Source organism: Montipora foliosa, chromosome 5, assembly GCF_036669935.1.
Source record: "Montipora foliosa isolate CH-2021 chromosome 5, ASM3666993v2, whole genome shotgun sequence".
NCBI classification, from domain to species: domain Eukaryota; kingdom Metazoa; phylum Cnidaria; class Anthozoa; order Scleractinia; family Acroporidae; genus Montipora; species Montipora foliosa.
In genome coordinates, this window is record NC_090873.1 from 35,905,821 (window position 1) to 35,925,473 (window position 19,653).

The 19,653-nt window shown below is 40.9% G+C and overlaps 1 protein-coding gene across 1 annotated transcript; it reads left to right on the forward strand.

The window, feature by feature from the left end:
* Nucleotides 1-1,730: 1,730 nt before the first annotated feature.
* LOC138004081 (uncharacterized) lies at nucleotides 1,731-14,367 on the forward strand. Its single transcript, XM_068850481.1, has 4 exons — nucleotides 1,731-2,071; nucleotides 2,948-3,592; nucleotides 9,064-9,591; nucleotides 11,563-14,367. The coding sequence occupies exons 1-4, from the start codon at nucleotides 1,789-1,791 to the stop codon at nucleotides 12,456-12,458; spliced, it is 2,352 nt and encodes a 783-aa protein (XP_068706582.1). The 5' UTR covers nucleotides 1,731-1,788; the 3' UTR covers nucleotides 12,459-14,367.
* The last annotated feature ends 5,286 nt before the right edge of the window (nucleotides 14,368-19,653 follow it).

Genomic DNA, 19,653 nt, shown 5'->3' on the forward strand with positions numbered 1-19,653 from the left:
TTGAGCCATAAAATATATATATTTTTAAATTTAATGATTAGTCGCTCCGTATAGTTTCGTTAAGTGAGTTGCTTTTAGGCAATGACATCACCACCCCGCTACTGTCCATTTTGCTGCGCTGAATAAAGTCACCGAGAGTAATTACCAAATTACTCAATTTAATTTATTTTGACACGCATGAGACATAGATAACGTGGATTTTGCAACAATCTAACGTTTCAGTCGGCTTAAGCCAGTATCACTGAGATGTAAAAATTTCTTAGTAGTATCCTTTCATTCGCTTTCGTGTACGTTATGTTTATCCTTTAAATTCAAGACTTCGCTTGTTTTGCATCTGGATAGCCTGCGTAGCAAGCGTTTCCGTGGGGTTTCCGCGCAAATTTCGATGTTTTGGGCCGAAAAAAGAGTTCGCTCCTCGCCCGCTGGAAACGCTTGCTATGCAGGCTAGCAACTGGAAGATGTTATTTTCAATTACAACCTCTCCCTAGGGGTTATCACGCATAGCCGGGATTACGGTCGTTTACCATTTACAAGCACTAACCGATTGGTGATAGGTTTGTTCAAATGAAGTCCTGAATTTTTCAGACTTCTCTGCGTATTTGTAAAAATTGCGTTCATAACTGCGAAGATCATAGCTTCACTTAAAAACTCCCGAATGGGAAATTTAGTTGGAACGGTGTGTACCATTTACAAAATCCGTTCAAGGTTACCTATACAGTCTGGAGGGAGGCAAAATCATGGGAGTATGCAAATGTAAACACGTTTGGAAATTCCGTTTAGGAATTTTGGACTACCTTTCAAGAAATCCCGTTTTCTCCGGAAATTTTTCGTTCGGGAAGACCACAATAGGCTTGCCATTTACATTCCAACCGAAATTTCCGGATTTTTGTGGTAAATGGTGAACAACCTATAACTCGGATACCTTTCAGGTATTCCGAGTAATAATTGTTGGTTATCAATCGATATCCCTCGATGTACTGGTGTGAGAAACAACTTTGAACATTTCAATGCATCTGGAAGCGCAAATGATTTCAACGATCTCATTTTCCATGATCTCAGTCCCCAAAAGGTGCAGCGACCTGCAGTCATGATAATGTGAGTTGTTGACAAATGTAAAACAGGATTGTCTTTCAAACACTCTTTTTTTTATGCTTATGACTCGCTTTTTATTATAAATATCTATTTTACCCTCAGTCTGCATTTCATTCCTTGTTCTGCAGTCTGCAGTCTGCATTTTACACCCGGTCTGCAGCTGTCTGCCGTCTGCGTTTTACACTGACTGTTTGTGCAACTGCCAACCGCTTGTTTTGGAAAGCCGATCTTTTAACATGCTTAAAAAATGACTGTGAAGTTTGACGACGTCCTCTTCGTTCTTGAGATACAAAGCGAATTATGACACCCAAAAATGGCCCGTAAAGTTTCGGAAATTTCGAGAAACGGACCCTTTCAAATTGGCTTGTTTCTAGAAAGTCCCGAGAACTTTTCGGGCCCGAAAAGCCGGTCGTCAAACTGCAAACTGCTGCTGTTGGAAAGCTGATCCTTTAACATGTTTTTGATGTAAGAAAAACAAAGAGGATTACGACGTTTGATGGCTTAGAACCTCGGCGTTGCCGCAGATATAAAGGAAATTGTGGCACCCGGTTTCTGTTATTAAATCCGGAAATCATTTACACCGGATTAAAACGTTCGTTCTAACCTGGCAGATCAACAGGAAGCTGGGGTCATGTACCTTACATTCTTCGACCACAGCTGGCATTGTATCAGTTCCTTTGCTATTGCGTATTCGTCATGGCGGAGAAACAAGGGAACTCCGCGTGCCACGAAACTCGTAGTTGCTCGCCTAGGTTCCCTCATCTCGTGTCGTTCATTTCTGCTTTGATCTGCATCACAGTGTTGGTTCGCGTTGAGATTGTGAACAAGCGAGTTGACACTATCGAGAATCTTTTTGCGGAAGTTCGTATCCCAAAAACTGATCGTGAAAGATCAGAGAAAAGGATTGAGAAAAGGGACACTGCTGCCTTCGGATTGGGCCGCAAAGAGAGAGATTCACATCTCAGAGATGCGGAGACAGGTTAGTTAAACGGTTTGGATTGTTCAAGAGCGGGACGAAATATGTATGTGATTCCTCCAAGTTGCGTTATTATGATTTTGAATTCACTTATGAATTGCTTTGGTCTTTGGAATAGACCAAGAATCTATTGCCTAGATTGATTACGCTTCACACTTGAAGCAGTAAATCCTTATTAGCCTTCGGGAACAGCATTAAAATGTAAGCGTCTCAGAAGTGGCGCGCGAAAGCCGCGAGGAGAAGTCGCGGCTATCCTGCGTTTTTCGCTGCCATTTTTACGACTCACGCAGTCTCTAAAAAGAAGAGCCTGATCGAAGGCTACGAACTTGGATAACGTTAACATGCCAATGAACTTATGTTATTTTCTCGGATCAGGATCCGGATTAGAGCTCTCTCTGGAAGAGCGCCAAAACATTTGGTATATATTTCTTATAATGTGAAACAAAACCCACTGTAAAGAAACTTAAAGGATTCAGAAATATCCCAGCCCTCATGACGAGGTTTAAATTTGCATGCATACCAGGAAACGTTTTTCAAGCATTCATCTGTTACTTAATAAGTAGCCAGTACTTTTTTTTTTGAACTGAAGTTGATTTCGTCTGATCATGAATGCCAGTTATCGTGGTCTGTATCTAGTGACAAAATAGTGCAGAGGACTTAAACTTTTTTTGTAACTAAGCTTTAAATTTCTTGGCTTCATTTCATCTTTGGATGAGAGGCGAGCCAAGAAGCTGGGATGTTTGGTGCCAGAGTTACAAGAAGATTAGTGACGGGATCTTTTGCGACGTTTACTGTTCATTTTGACGTCATTCGATTGTATAAATGTCGCATCGGGTCCCACTTTTAACTTAATAATAAAGCGATTTTTCCTGTTGACAGATAAAACCGAAAAGCTAAGAGCCCGAAGGCTAATTAAAAGCAGCCCGGAGACAGACAGTCACAAGTTTATTGTGGATGCTGTGAAAAGTGAGATCAACAAGACCTTGACCTCTTTAACGCCAAAGGCATTTTGTTCAACCAAAGAACAAATATGTGTGCAAGGCCCACCGGGAATGCCAGGCCTAAAAGGTTCACGTGGTAAGAGAGGACCGCGAGGAAACACGGGACGAAAAGGATCACGTGGACCAATAGGAAATCCAGGCCCGCATGGAAAATTGGGAATCAGTGGCCCACCTGGTCAAAAGGGAACACAGGGAGGAAGAGGAATCCAAGGTCCCAGGGGTTTTCCGGGAGCAAAGGGAGAACCAGGGAAATCGATTTCAACCCCAACGATTGTGATTTCCCCGATAACACAAACGGTGAGAGAAAATCAGAATGCCGTTTTCCAGTGTTCTGCAACAGGAAATCCAAAGCCGAGGGTCACATGGCTCAGGTCTGATCGAAGCTGGACTCACCGTTTCCGATATCAGTCAGATGGAAAGTTAGAGGGTTGTCACGTGACTCTCGGAGACGCAGGAAAGTACACTTGTGTCGCTGAGAATTTGCTTGGTTCAATGAACAAGTCGGCAATTCTAACTGTTGAAGGTAAACGGAAACAAAAAAAAAATCATCTTTATATAAAATACATCAGGAATTCATCATCAACATCATCATAATTATTGAACCTACATAGTTTAATGGGCTCGCTCCCACGGGTCTCCTGTTGCTCAGCGGTATTGATCGAAAGGTCGTAGGTTTGACTCCTGCAAAAGAGCCCCTTTTCAAAAAAATCTTAAGGTGGGGGTACACGTGAATTTGAATGGAATCTTAAGAGGTTTAAAGAAGGGATAAAAGAAATAAATTTATTTTTGGAACACCAACAGACAGTTGCCCCCAACCCAAGAGCACACCAGATTGGTAGGGGACTGTTCAGGTGTCCATATATCATTTTTAACTTCAAATTCTAATTCTTAAACTACATAAAATCTGAAATATTTCTTATTTCTCCAAATTGTACTACTAGCTCTTTTGAGAAAAAAATATGTCCTCCCAAATACACCTAAAAATCAGTAAAAAATTTACAAAACATCCCCAAACATTGATTTGTGAAATGAGCATAGGGTTTTTGTATTGCTTGAAACGCGAACAAGATATTTCCAATAAACCGATTTTAAGCGGCGTGAAAACTGCTTTCAGGTTTTACCCCCACCCTAAGTATCGCGGAGTCACTATCGAAAAAATCATCCCTCGGGGTTAACGTTTGCCATGTACATGTACCTCAGCCTAATTGTTGTCGTCATTAATACATCTAACTTCGTCTCGTCGTAGCGAGAGTCCAAGTCGCAGTTGTTGTTGTAATCATCATCATCATCGTCATTGTCATCATCATCATTATCATCATGACTATCTTCAATCATTAAAGTGCACATGACTAGAAATTTTACCACCCTTTTTTACTTCATATCATTAAAATTCTGGCCTGGCTTGATAGGATTTCCTTATTAGAATCTTCGTACAAATGTCTGAATTGAGTTTTTTCGTAGCACGAACTTCGGCATTTTGGCCAAAAAATTGTGACATTTACCGCGCAGCCAAAAATGTCTTCATGACGTCATCGGTTGTGTTAGATTGCAGCGTGAAATATAAACGACATTACAAATCGGAGAGTCTGCGGAAAATATTGTGTTGGTAGCGGCCCTGGGCTGGTCAGCTGCAAAAATTTCAGTTGACCCCAAGTATATCAATGTATCTTTTTTTCCTACAAAGGAGGATTTAAGATAGAAATGGACAAAAATTTGCATGCCCAAAAACACCGGCCCGTTTTCAAACCTACGAAGACTTCGATTCGGTTCTGTGTTTGCACGAAGCGTCAATCTAGCTGATGTGTCTGGGTCCGTAGATTTAACAAACGAACTTTCCCAACCATAGACGTAGCAAAAAAAAGGAGTGTCAACCAGCGATTGCAACAGATGGAGAGCGAAGGAAGGAGCAGTGTGAATTGATATGCTCTCACGGGTGAGAGCCGGTGCTCTCGATCGATCACTTCATTCTAGGTTATATCGTTCAAGTCAGATCGTTCCACTTCTACAGTGACGATGAATAACGATTTCCTCAATGTTATTTGGAACTCGGATATTAATTGGAATGCACTTAACGCGTTCAGGGAATATAAATCGACAGACAATAATTATAAGTCCCTCGCCTGCCTGTGGATCGTGTTCACTGTTCATAAAAAATAAATTCGAAGCCGTACAATGAAAAAGGCCAAGAACATGAAATATTGTAGAAGACCAATGCATAAACAACCTCACCAAGTCTGCTTACTTTTCACTTGAGAGACTGTACACATGAATATAAATATACCTAATATACTTGAAACGTTTAAACTGCGCGCGGAGAATCTTAACGATAAATAGACAATTCGGAAATTCAAATGCTGTATTTCTGTGTATTTTCAAAACCAAAAACGTTACAGAACTGGTAACTGGTACTCCGGAAGACCTCGCCGTTTTGATTTTAAAATCTGTGAAAACCATCCAGTAATCGAACGTTCGAATTCTAAACGCCTTCCAAATAATATTCACATTGAAGATCCTCGCGTCTTTTAATAATAAAATGTAGACAAATGGATAATTAACTCAGGTCCTCAGAAAGATCCTTAAGCCCACGGAGGAGGAGAGCTGTAATCTGGATACCGAGAACTGAAAATACAAGCGATGGGCCCTCAAGTGATATGAACACACCGCAAGATTTCGCCCGATGTAGATTTCACGCCAAATTGTTATTCTTCCTTAAAGAACCTGACTGCAACTGCAGATAAAGAAGGTCAGGGAATACTCTTTATTGCTGTGCGGGCTTTTGCCGCTTTAAATCGTAAATGTACGCCCCCCACCACACTGAATCTTCGCAGAAGTCTGCATCTTTACACAATCGATGACGTCAAAACCTTAACACGATTCCAGGCCAGATTCCAGGCCACATTCCCAAAACTAGACGCTCCATGAAGCGTACACGGGGTTGCCTGTGGTACGTGTTACACAAAAATAGAAGATACTGAATTTGGTGGTATTGATCTGCAGCGTTCCAGTTCATTTTTTCAAGTAGGGGGTCATTAAGACCATTTGATGGGTCACCTAGATGTCGTGCCAGCAGAGGCCCTTTGGCTCACACGTTCACACGTTTAATTATTTTGTAATGTCCTGTCCCATTTTGAGGTATGTTAGTTTTTTAAGCCGGCTTTGGTAATAAATTCAGTTTAAAGATAACAAAACACGTTCTTGAGTAAAATCACACGTTTCTTCTTTTAATGAATAGTCTGCAAAAAAACTGCAAAATTGCTCTGACGGACGTTTTCCTGCATGTCATGCATGTCTTGCAGTTGCACTAAGCAAACGGTTATTGCACACACTAAGGAAGGACTGAAGATGTTGTTTCCGCTTTATAATTCCTCTTCTTTTCAGTCTAATCTGATGCCAGGTCAAAACATTTTTTGGCTTTACGTTTGCACCAAAAAGTACCATAAAAGCCGGGAGTTAACAGTAAAAGCCAAGCCAAAAGACAGAAGAAGAAAAAAATAACATAGTTTTTATATATAACTCTGAATCGAATTCTCATCGAAAGATTAAGGACAATCGATATCGATCATAAAAACGCGAAAATTTCTGCAATCTGTGACTTTTATGAATCAAGGGAAAGGTCGTGATGTTCTGTAAAAAGGAAGAAATTGATCACGTTCTAGGCAATCATAAAGGTGCACGTGATCACCTTAATGAACTACCTGAATGAACTATGGGAATGATTGTTAATCGTTCGTCGTTTTCAGAGTGAAACAGCGAACTTTTTAGCCAATAAAATTCCGTCTTTACGTTTCATCTGTCGGGTCAGGAAGCCTTCTTTGTCGGTTTCCTGAGAAACGTATCTATTTTGACTTCAGGGTGAACTAATTACACAATCACGAGGTTGAGCGGTCATGTAATTGAAAATCTAAACATCTATGAGATACAAAAACAGACTTGCGAATTATCGTAAATCACATTGCTTACAAGTACAAAAGCAAAAGAAATGGTTCATAAATATGAAGTTTTTTACTATCTGAACGTTTTTGGGTTAGAGTAAAGCGATACATTGTTGAAAAATCTTCCTGATAAAGGAGCTATGTCACGTAAATGATGTAATTTCGACACTCAAAATTCGCAAAAAGAAAGCATGAGTTAAATGTAAACAATCTTCGCACTGGCACGTCGTTGCAATTAACCAGCATTAACCAGGAAGTTAAAGAAATATTGTCGTCTTTTCAAATAAACTTCATTTTACACTATAATGACAAAACAGATATTTTTCTGAGGTTAAACTTTGCTACTGATTTAATCTTTTGTCACAGAGAAAAAATTCCTGTCTCCTCGCGTATCACATTTCAACGCACGTATGTAAATTTGTTAAGCTCGACTATTACACAACATGATGAATTCATAAAGGCCACCTTTTCCAGCGAAAAAATTATTGAAACAAACAACATATTTGCTATTAGAGGCAATAAACCCTTCCTATTTCATTGCGTGCGTGAAGAGGATAAACTCAATCGTGTCAAATTACCATACGCAACAAAATAAATTTTAAGTTCAAACCCTTTCCTGAAGAACCTTTTCCTTGAATAATGAAGCACAAAATAGACGACAAGCTTCCTTTCAAATAATTCTTGGCTGTCACATTTGCGTTTATTTTTTTTTACCTAAAGACTGTGCAGAGTTGAGAACAAATAAATACAAATAGCCAGACAACAGAGATCACGGATCCACTAGTACTTAAGGCGTTCGATTCCTTCTCTATCTTTGTTGAACCCATAAGTTACCAGAGAATTTTCCATTTGGTTTCAGTGTTGTACATAACATCACACTTGGTAGAATATTAGAAATACAGCTCACTTTGATTACGGCGCGACGGGCGAAAGATTGCTGTTGAAGACCATTCATTACTCGACGCTTTTAAGATTCCAGATATTTATTTTTCACCTCTTGTTTTGTTTATCCAATTAACGTTCCATTCTTGAGATCCATATGGGATCCTTTTTTAAAGACCCACTAAAACGCCATTCGCGTTACAATGACTTTCGACGCCATTGTGGGTTAATTAAATGTTCTACTGTGTCCACCGGATAAAATTTACGCAATTCTACCCCCTCAAGTCTACCAAACATCATGCAGAAGACGCTTCGCACAAAGACACTACTTTGCAGGGGAGGGACCGGAATGACTTTTCCCGACATGGAAAACATAATAATAATAAAAAAATATTAATAATAATAATAATAAAACGACGAAATGAAACGCAGATTCCGACTGGGTCTGGCAACCCAGTAAAAATACGTGAGGTGTCTTCGCATTTTAGATAATGTTCTCGGGACAGAAATTAAATTGTTTTTATACAGAAATGCTTCTTAGACCATTACAATTTAGATTTATAATAAAAAAAATGGTGGTAAAATTTCGAGTAATGTGCACTTTAAGTTACGTTTGAGGGGGTTCATTTTATTGCTGATTGGACGTGGTGCAGATAAACCAGCAAGCACCTGTTAAAATCGTTTTGACGTTAAGTTTACTCTGGGCAATTTCTTTTCTGCACAAATTAAATGGGCTGGAAAAGACCAGGAAAGGAAGAAAGAGAGGTGTTTCGAACAGTCAGAATTTTCATTCGAAAGAAGAGACATGCTCATGCAGTGTGCATGTATGTCCCATCCATTGGACACTAAATTAGACAATGTTGGAGGAAATAGTAGAACACATTTCCCAGAATTTTTTGTCATTGTTTGTTTGTTTGTTTTTCTTCTTTTGTTTTTTTAATATTCGCCCTACTAGCTGGTAATTCTCCAATTTGTCGAAGCGCAACTAAAGCGCGCTTTCGAAAATGGCTTTTCTTCCTTTGTACCTTGAATACTTACAAACATAGCTTCTAGCTGTCATAAATGAGAAAGGGTGTCTGTTTTTGGAGTGTTAAAAGCATAGGGAAATATCAGAGAATAACCACTTTCCAATAAAAGGACAAAAAGAGGTCCCAAGTAAAATAAATTTATTTTCACTCAGCGGCTCCGCGTGTTCAACTGGTCCCAGGTCCCACTCACGCGAAAACCAGCCAAAATGTCACGCTTCCACGCTGTCGCGTGACTGGATTTCCCGTTCCCGTTGTGACATGGAGGAAATTAAGTGGCGTTTTGTCGAGACAGAGAGCTGTGTATGGTAAGGGATCATTGACGGTAGTTGGTGCCATGGAAATCGACACAGGTCCCTATCAATGCAAGGCCAAAAATGACCTCGGGGAAGCTTCTGCAGTTACTACATTAGTCGTCTGGCCTCCACCAAAGTTCATCACTAAACCACCTAGAGCAGTTACAAAACTGACTAATGAAACATTGTTGACGAACTGCTACGCAACCGCTCAAGCCTCGATTTCGTGGAGACGCGTTGGGGGTGCCTGGGAGGGGGGACGAATGAAAGTGAAAAATGGATCGTTGGAAATTTCTTCTTTGGAGAAGACTGACTCTGGATCTTACATTTGTGAAGCCAAGTTGCTGTTCTATACTATCTCAACTACGATGACATTGAAAGTAGAAGGTACCTAAACGGAACTTGACGATTTTCTAAGCAAAATATTATTGCACGTTTCTGAAACAACTTAAGCCTGGTTTTCACTAGCAACGCAAGCACAAGCGCAAGCATAAGTAGCTTATTCTAAGTGAAAACGAACGTCGACATAAGCATAAGTCAACCAAATCATTCGCCATTTTGCTCAAATGCTCAGACGCAGGGAATCTGGAACGAGCGTTTTAATTGGTCAGACGCTTAGTGACGTAGCAAATATCCTTGTTCTTATGCTGTGTTTCGTTTTTACACAAGGCAAGCGAACGCAAACATAAGGGCAACCACAAGAAGGAGGAAAAATTTTGATACTTGCGCTTGTGTTTTTGCTTGCGTCAACCCTGTTTTTATGGTGAAGCGCTCTTATTCTTCGCTTTTGCTTACGTCGCTAATGAAAACCAGGCTTTAAGCATCCGTGATAGTCATCGGGGTGTTGTAGGTTCGACCCCTGCGAAGGAGAACTCGGAATTTTTCCGAGGATCTCCGAGTCACCATGGATAGTGTATTTCTTCGTTTCATCACCGGGGTTAACATCTGCCGCAAAGGTAGAGCTTCCGAACTAGTAATCGGAAGTTCGTAGGTTCCACACCTCCAAAGGAGCACTCGGATTTTTCCGAGTATCCCCTAGCCACCATCGATAATTTTTGTTTCCATTACATTCACCAGGGTCAACATCTATCATAGTGGTAGAACATCCGAACTAGAAATCGGAAGGTCGTAGCTTCGACTCCTGCAAAGGAGCACTCGGATTTCTTCCGAGTATCCCCGAGTCACCATCGATAAAAATATCTCTTCATTTTATTCACTGGGGTTAACAACTATCTCAGTAGTAGAGCATCCGAACTAGAAATCGGAAGGTCGAAGGTTTGACTCCTGCAAAGGAGCACTCCGATTTCTTCCGAGTATCCCCGAGTTGCCATCGGTAAAAAATATGTTAATTTCATTCACTGGGGTTAACATCTATCACAGTGGTGGAGCTTCTGAACTAGAACTCGGAAAGTCGCAGGTTTGACTCCTGCAAAGGAGCACTCGCATTTCTTCCGAGTATCCCCGAGTCACCATCGATAAAAAAAATCTCTTCATTTCATTCACTGGGGTTAACATCTATCACAGTGGTAGAGCTTCCGAACTAGCAATCGGAAGGTCGAAAGTTCGACTTCTGCAAAGGAGCACTGGGATTTTTCCCAAGTTTCTCCGAGTCACCCACCATCGAAAAAATCACCTTTAAGCAGTTGTTCAGAAGCCTGAAAAAATCCTGGACTGAACGGGTCTCGAACTCATGGCCATATAATTTTTCGCGTGAAATGAACTTGTTATGGACCAACTGCTAAAGTGGATTTATAATAATAATAATAATAATAATAATAATAATAATAATAATAATAATAATAATAATAATAATAATAATGAACGTAAGGATTCGGTTTCACTTCATAACATTCTTTCATTTACATGTTTTGTAATATTTTTCTTTCATTAAGTAAGCGGAGCAGCGATAACGGCAACTTCAACAAAACCGTCGCATCAAAATACTGTTTGCGCTGTTATTAAGGCGTTGAGATAAAAAAGAAAAAACACCCATATGCAGAGCTGGTAAAAGGGACAAACTGATATAATGATATCTGAAAAAATTGACAAGAAACATTAGGGCCGTTTACACGAAAGAAAATAAGCCGCGGCTTACTCTGGCGGCGGCTTACATAAGACGCGAACACACCGTATAAATGGTAGAAAATCTACGTTCACGGCTTTCTCAAGCCGCGGCCTATCCTGGCCTGGGAGTTTATACTCGTATAAATAGTTCCTTTCGGGTATTATGTACGCCGCGGCCAGAGTAAGCCGCGGCTTATTTCCTCTCGTATAAACGGCCCTAATGAGTCGATTAGAGGTATTGGATTAAGATTATATGTAATGTAATGGTTTGTTTTAACGTTATTCTTATGTTAGATCCCCTAAACTTTACGACAAATGGTCGCAAGGGACGTTATGGTATCATACAGAAGTTCTCAATTCCAAACAGCGGACGTTATAAAATCAAAGCCTGGGGCGCCCGAGGTGGCACACACTCGTATAACTACGGAGACAACCCAGGAACTTACTACGGAGGCAAAGGAGCGTTCAAAGAGGGAACGTTTACGCTGAGTAAAGGAACAGTGCTGAATATTGTGGTGGGACAGAAAGGAGGAGATTCTGTGGAGGTGAAAGGAGGGCGATCAACTGGTAGGACTGCAGCTGAACTGGGATTGTCTGTGGAGGACAATGCCGGAACAGGGGGAGGGGGAGGAAGCTTTGTTTATACAACAAGTAATGTGCTTTTGCTGGCTGCTGGAGGGGGAGGAGGTGCATCTGGTGGATACAACGGGGTTGATGGTCAGACGGGTACTAGTGGGGCTAGTAGCGTAGGAAAAGAAACTTCTCAGAGCAGAATGGGGGGAACTGGGGGACAGCCAGGTCAGTGCAACAGTGCAAGTGCCAGTTTTCATGGGGGAGTTGGCGCGGGATGGTTAGCGCAGGGGTGTGCCAGGGCAGGAGAAAGTCATGGTGAAAGGGGTGGATCACGTGCTCAGGGTTGGGTAGGAGGACGAGCAGGGGCAATGAATAGTGGAAAAAACGGAGGACCACCCCCTGGTGCAGTTGGGGGATTTGGTGGTGGGGGAGGAGGTTCTGAAGATAATGGTGCATCGGGTGGTGGAGGTGGGTACTCTGGTGGAGGAAGCGGCACTCACAAGATGCAGGCCGGAGGGGGAGGTGGTTCGTTTTGCAGTGGTGCGAGTTGTTCCGGTACTTCTGGCCTAAATTCGAATGAGGATGGCATGGTACAAATATTCGAATTATCTCACTAGTGATCAAAATATATCCTAGGCGTGTGACGTCATAGCCTTGTTAAAAACTTTCTTGAGGTATAACAGCCAATTTTAGTAATTTTATGTAAGCAGTTACCTTTACTTGAGTTGTTTGTGGGTGTAAACGACAAATCACAAACGAGGAAGTCACTCATGCACGCCAACACTCATGGCCATCAATCACGGTGAAGTACATTCTTGTAAAGAAGGATAGCTTTTGAAACCACACTCGTAATTTTTTCCAACGACTACAAATTGCACCCTTCCATAATGCTCGTTCAATTTTGTTCGTCTTTGAAGTCGAAATCATGTGATTACCGATACTAACCGTCAAAGGTGTTCAGTGCTAATTTTGAGAAGTTGACATTGTTTTTTTGAGGTTCAAAGCCTGAATAAAGTTAAGCAAAAAACAAAGAAAAAAACCTCAAACCTTAGTTATCGGAATACCTATACTGTTTTTTAATAGGCCATTTTCGAAATATCAAAATTCCGCTTGATCATGAGGTCTCGTGAGGCAGAGAGGACAAAAACAATAGAAACAAGTTGCAATGTGAAAGATGTCAAAATATTATGAACTTTCCTTTGTCTTTGTCCTCTAGACCTCTCTTTCAAGTGGCGTATTAAGTGGCCACTTATTACAGTGGCCTATTATTAAGTGGCCACTCTTTCAAGTGGCCCATTATATCTAGGAGCAAGGATGGCACAGTCGGTTAGTGCGCGGCCTTGGTGCAAGAGATCCTGAGTTCGATTCCCGGATCTCGCATCCTTGTTTCGACTCCTTTCCTTACCGTGTAGCTAAGTAGCTTTAAATACCCGTAACAAGGAGCACTGATGGAGAGGGGGGAGTAAAATGAGCGCACTGTCAACCTCAGGTTTGTAAGTTGAATTACTGTTACGAGTTATCGACGTTAAATAAGGTCTACTTTACTTTACTTTACTCTTTGAGTGTCTACATGGGAGAAAGATTTTGCACAAGGAAGATTTTGAAAAGTGAGTAACAATACAGCTTTTCCTCAGTTTGATTTACATAATGAAGAAATATCAGTTATATTAGCATTAGGATTCCTATTTAGAAAATTGGAGCATCTCAAAGGCCTTCCTCTGCAAAATGAGTTTAAAAGTAATTTAAAACGGTTCTAGGATCTTTCAAGTGATGGATCTTTCTGTCTGTCACCCATGAAGACGCTATCAGCAGAAGGATGTTGGAGTAAAGCAAAGTACAAATATTTGCCTGTAGACTGAATACTGAAAATACATCCCGCTAAGATGATTTGTCTGCTATGACCTACCTTCACGTTTATTAAAAATAACCTAAGTCACTTTATTAAGTTTCAAACCGAGCACAAATGCTCGAATACTTCGCCAAAATACAGATCAGGTGTGCTCAAATATTGGAGCTTGGTCTTTTTCCCTCCATGTAAACGCAAGGATGTCTTGTGATTTAGTATTACAATAAGAATAAAGAAAGGAGATAGCAATAAACTGATAGTGTTGGAGGGGTGTGATCCTTAGAGTGTGATAAACGTAAACCTATCAATGAATGTCAAGTAAACTCACTTTACTTTACCCGAAGGGAAGTTTAGTTTAGTACTGTTATTGTTGTCCTGATAATAAACTGGCGTTAGTATCGGGTGAATACAGCGCCGCGCTAATAACGCAAGTTATTTTGCGCAGACATCTTGGTTATGCATTGTAGAACTTTTGTGGCAGAGTTATAGGGAATATTGGTTGATGCTTGACGTGGGTATATGGGATATGTACAAGACAATACGAGGTAAGAGGGCGAATCCCCCAGTTTTGGTCCCGAAGAAAATTATTTTAATCCTATTTTTTAGTTGACGACTCCTCAGTATTCAGTTGATGTTGATGTGAAAGTGGACTGCGCGGTCATGGAACAACATTAAAAAGCCTTTCGCAACACTTGCGCAATCTAAAAATACTGAAATTTCAAATAGCCCTCATGGGGTACAGGGAATAGTAAAATAAATAAATAAATAAATAAATAAATAAATAAATAAATAAATAAAAGCAAAGTGACACACAATAACACCAACCCAGTGTGGCCAACACATCACGCATGCGCATAACCATTTCACCCGGTCAATTGGCAGCCTTAAACAGCTGTTTCAGCCTTGTTGGTCCTCATCAGCATGGCATAACCAACAAACCAGGCTGGTGTTTTTACTGTCGCAACATTCTCCTCCTCCGCATTGTGAAGCGAAGCTCCGTCCTCTTTTTGGGTATTTATTCTGGTTTGCGACAAGGCATTCACTTTTCTTTTTCCCGCTTGACCGTTCAGTAATTGATTTGTCCTGGAAAATTGCCCATGGTGTCCTTTACATTGCAGAGCACCTTGTGTCCTTCGGTTCGAATATTACTTTGTCGTGTTTTTGTAGTGCAGCCCCTGAGTCTCTGCAGCACCTTTTCTCTGACTGCCCTCCGACCCAAAGTGTTTTGTCAGGGCTCCAATCCTAACCTGCGATCAAGCGTACTTTTCTTGAGACAGGGCGTTAAAAAGTACCTTTTCGCACCATGTCTAGGGAAAAGTACGCCTGATCGCAGGTTACTCCTCATGCTTACGCGTTCCCCGTTATGCCCATCTCCCCTATGTCGTAAGTCATATCCTCGTTGGTTTTAGTTATGGTGAACTTCGCTGTGTACCCCATGTCTTTGTCTACATGCTCAATGTGTGTAAATATAGCAACTGGCTGACTGATTCTCTCGTAATGCCTATCGTTTTCGTGCGGTCCTTCCAAGTGCTATTGAAGTTATTTCTAATATCTGCGATCGTGCCCGTTTTCATCTCCCTACTTACTTTCGACGTTTCCATTCTGCCCGTCGTTACCGTTATTTTCTCCGTCAGCGGTGTGCTAGAGGCCCAATTGCTTCTATTGAGCAAGACCGCCTTCTTCTACTCCTTTAATTTCTTTTCAGTTTTGCTTACTGAGTGCGGCCTGATTAACGCCTATAGCGTACCAAGTCTAACGTTGGATGAGTCGGTTGACTGGTGTCCCCATGGGGTCTGCCATCCGCTGGTGAATTTATTCGCGAGTTTTGTCATGTTGCCCTTCATTCTCCTCCATTTTATGGTTGTAGTGTTTGTTTTCTGTTCTGTATGTTATCTTTCAGTCGTTTCTTCTTTTGTGCTCGTAGTTTCATTCGTGTAGCGTTCTTATATGTTTTTAGGGGTGCGGTTCGATTCCCCGGCGAGTTTGTCGTGCTGGTGCACCCCCGTTTGAGGTGAACCATTGTAATCTCGTACCCAGATCTTCCACGGTCATACGGAAGGAAGATCTGGTAAAGTTCGATTTCGAGCATGCTCAGTGCTAGGGAGGCCCGAAATACGGGCTTTTCTATCACTGCGCATGTTTGTACTCTCTCTTGTTATTTTGGGTGATTTTGTGGAATAAACATGGATTTCGAGAGTATTCTTGAAGAGATTCTTTTGGGTAGAGGACAAGGAAACCTTAAACTTTATCGACTTTAAGGCCAAAAAGAACATTGCCATCTGTGTCATGAAAAGAGCTCGTACAACCTACTACACAGATCTTATACAAGGAAACAGTGATGACTCACGTAAGCTCTTCAAATGTGCAAAATCGCTGTTTAATCAAGAAGCCGACCTGACCTTCCCAGGCTATAATGATACAACAAAACTAGCCAATGACATCGGGAAGTTTTTTGCACAGAAGATTGCGCACATTCGCACTGAACTTGATACAGCTGCCTCAAACCTTTGTCCAACAGCGACAGAACCACTATACACATCATGTCCTACTCAGTTGACTTCCTTCCCAGAACTGAGTGAAGAAGACGTCAAGGGCCTAATTGGGAGATCAAGCAAGAAGACCTGCAGTTTAGACCCCATGCCCACCTCTTTGGTGGTCGAAAGTCTAGATGTACTCCTGCCAGTCATTACTCGGATGTTAAATCTTTCTCTTCAAAATGGCAACTTCCCTGATACCTGGAAGCTAGCAGATGTTCGACCTAGACCAAAGATTGCTGCTGAAGCACTCTTCGCCAACCTGCGACCAATCAGCAATCTTCAATTTGCTTCAAAACTGACTGAGCGGGCAGTGTTCTGTCAAATCCACGATCATCTTTCCATAAACAGACTCTACTCTAAGGCGCAATCTGCTTATCGTGAACATCATAGTACAGATACTGCCCTGTTGCGAGTCAAAAATGATATCCTACTCAACATGAACCAGCAGCGTGTCACATTACTCGTGCTTCTTGACCTTAGCGCAGCATTTGACACTGTCGATCACACCATATTGCTGGACCGTCTGTCCTCTGACTTTGGCATATCAGGGCAAGCCTACTCGTGGTTCGACTCCTATCTTCGCAACAGATTTCAGTCTATCTCCATCAACGGCAAGACATCGACCAAGTTCCATACAAAGTACGGCGTCCCACAGGGTTCCTGTCTTGGGCCTCTTTTGTTTGTTCTCTATGCAAGTAGACTGTTCAAAATCATCGAACATCACCTTCCTGATGTGCATACCTATGCGGATGATACACAACTGTATGTGTCATTCAGCGCAGACTCAGGCTCTGAGCAGTCAGCAGCATTAGAGGCCATGCAAAGTTGTATTGTGGATATAAGGAAATGGATGCTCCAAGACAGATTAAAGCTAAATGATGACAACACCGAGTTTATCGTAATTGGCACCAGACAACAACTTGCCAAAGTCAACGTAGATTCCTTATAGGTTGGAGAGAGCATAGTTACAGCAGCCAGCAAAGTAAGAAATCTAGGCTGCTGGTTCGATGACCAACTCAAGATGGACACGCACATTAATAACATCTGTAGATCTGCATTTTTTCATCTCTACAATATTAGGAGAATAAGGAAATATCTTAGGTCTGACTGCGCACAGACTTTAGTGAATGCGTTTGTTACCAGTCGATTAGATTTCTGCAACAGCCTGCTCTATGGGTTGAAAGGTAACCAACTACAAAAACTTCAGCGTGTCCAGAACGCGGCCGCCCGTGTCATCTGTAACATCAGCCGCTATGAGCATATTTCACCTTCGTTATACAAGCTCCACTGGCTGCCTGTTAGCTACCGAATCCAGTTTAAGATATTATTGCTTGTATATAAAACTCTTAATGGCCTTGCACCCCTGTACCTATCAGAACTTATAGAACTGAAAAAGCCTGGGAGATACAACCTGAGAACCAACTCGGACACACTCTTATTGAAGTATCCTGCGTTCAAGAGTCTTACCACTCTTGGTGACCGCTCATTTACATGTGCGGCACCAAAACTCTGGAACAGTCTTCCCAAGGCAATACGATGTGCGAACAATGTAAACATTTTTAAGCGCCTCCTGAAAACGCATCTTTTCCGCGATGCATTCAGCTGCTACGAGAAACAGTAACTATGCGACTCATTCTTAATTACATATAGATTATCCTTTGTAAATAGGTTTTGTAAATAAGTTTAATGAGCTTTATATATTATAACAACTTGTAATTAAGGTATATTAAGTTTCTCTCGATATTGTAATTTTTCTTTGGATATTGTAATGCGCCTGTGAGCATCTCTCAATGTAACAGGCGCACTATAAGTAATAAATTATTATTATTATTATTATTATTATTATTATTATTATTATTATTATTAGTTATTGCTAAAAAGGCATTTTGCACACCGAGAAACAACAGAACATACGTTCCAAGTAGTTTTTTTGCTTGTTCTGATGTTGTAATTTTACTTGGAAGATGAGCACCCTTCTTCTTTTTGGAATAGTAGCCAATTTCACTAAAAATTTAACCATCGCCATAAATTTGTCACTTAAAAGAGAAATAACTTCATCCTGTTAGTGTTAAGCCAAAATTTCTCGTGAAAAGAGAATGGAATATATTGACGATTCTGAACGGCTAACATCGCAACTCAAATTGTTTTTGTTCTGCTGTAGTAGGCGACGTGGCAGAACACTTGGGTAGAATGGCAACTACTTACAAGTACCTCATGGTGAGGCTGCAAAGCCTTTCAGGTACTGTCATATTTCAATCGATTCAAGGACATTTTGTTGTGCTGAGAGGTAATTGCAATGAAGTGGCATTTTGAAGCTTTGTCTCCTACTCCGCTCTTAGTGTGAATTATGCAGCATCGTGCAGAAATTAGTGAATTATGTGATAGGATGTGATTTGGGGTCAATTATGCGTGATTGCACCATCACGAAATATATCAGAGACCCGGACTAAGCAAGGTTGAGGCCTGTACTTAATGAATTATAGCCCTGTCACCCTTTTCTTGGTTTAATTTAAATTTAAATGAACTGGGCTGTCATTTACAAATCACACACAGTCCAATAAATTGACCAGTCATAACAAATGTACTATCTGAGAGCTAAAAGTAACATATACATGTATCATATTTCGTTACTACTATATATAAAGAATAATGGGCCTTTTGCTTTGTTTGGAGCCCCTGTAATTATAACTAACAGGATTAGTAAAACCAATGAAGGAGAAACTCAAGGCTAAAATTTTACCTGGGAAAGAAATTGCATAGATTCAAGAAAAAACATTATCAATACAAGAGTCAAAAGTTGTCTCTGTCCAAGAGATCAGATATGAAACCTGTAGAGAAGACCAAGGGCTTCATTCATTGACATAACCATTATTAGAGCGATTGTAAATGTCAGTTGTAACACGGCTCAAAACTAATGTGTTCCTAAGGCATGCATGAGTAGGTGTATGACAACTGCAGACCACCTACAAGGAGTGCTGATTAACAGTATACTTTAGTCTGAGCACCCATTTCAAATAGTGCTGATAAACAATATTTAGGTCTAAGCACCCATTTGGGATAGTCTGCAGTCTTCAGTCTGCAAGTGTCGGACACCGGGCAGGATAGACAAGTTAGCCTGCAAGAGCATCCAGTTGTTTCAGCTCTTGATTCACCCTCTGAGAAACAAAATGGGGAAACAAGAGCTAAAAAAACTGGATGCTCTTGCAGGCTAGAATGGACTTAGATTTTGAGATAACTTTCCTTTAGCAAGGCCAGAATTTGTCACTCACATCTGGACTACAAGAGGAAGTCAAGTCTAGAATATATTAATCTAATAGCATTTGGGGTTCGGATTACGACTGAAATTGGAAAACATCCAATCCAGAAGAATGGTGTTTGCAAACATTTGACTTGATTTGCGTTAATTGATAATTTCAGTTTATAGTGTCC

Bases quoted from the DNA above. Each gene is read 5' to 3' on its own strand.
- LOC138004081 (XM_068850481.1), top strand. From the start codon at position 1,789: ATGGCGGAGAAACAAGGGAACTCCGCGTGCCACGAAACTCGTAGTTGC. The intron at 2,072-2,947 runs GTTAGTTAAACG...TCCTGTTGACAG, and splicing joins TCTCAGAGATGCGGAGACAG to ATAAAACCGAAAAGCTAAGA. The intron at 9,592-11,562 runs GTACCTAAACGG...TTCTTATGTTAG, and splicing joins GATGACATTGAAAGTAGAAG to ATCCCCTAAACTTTACGACA.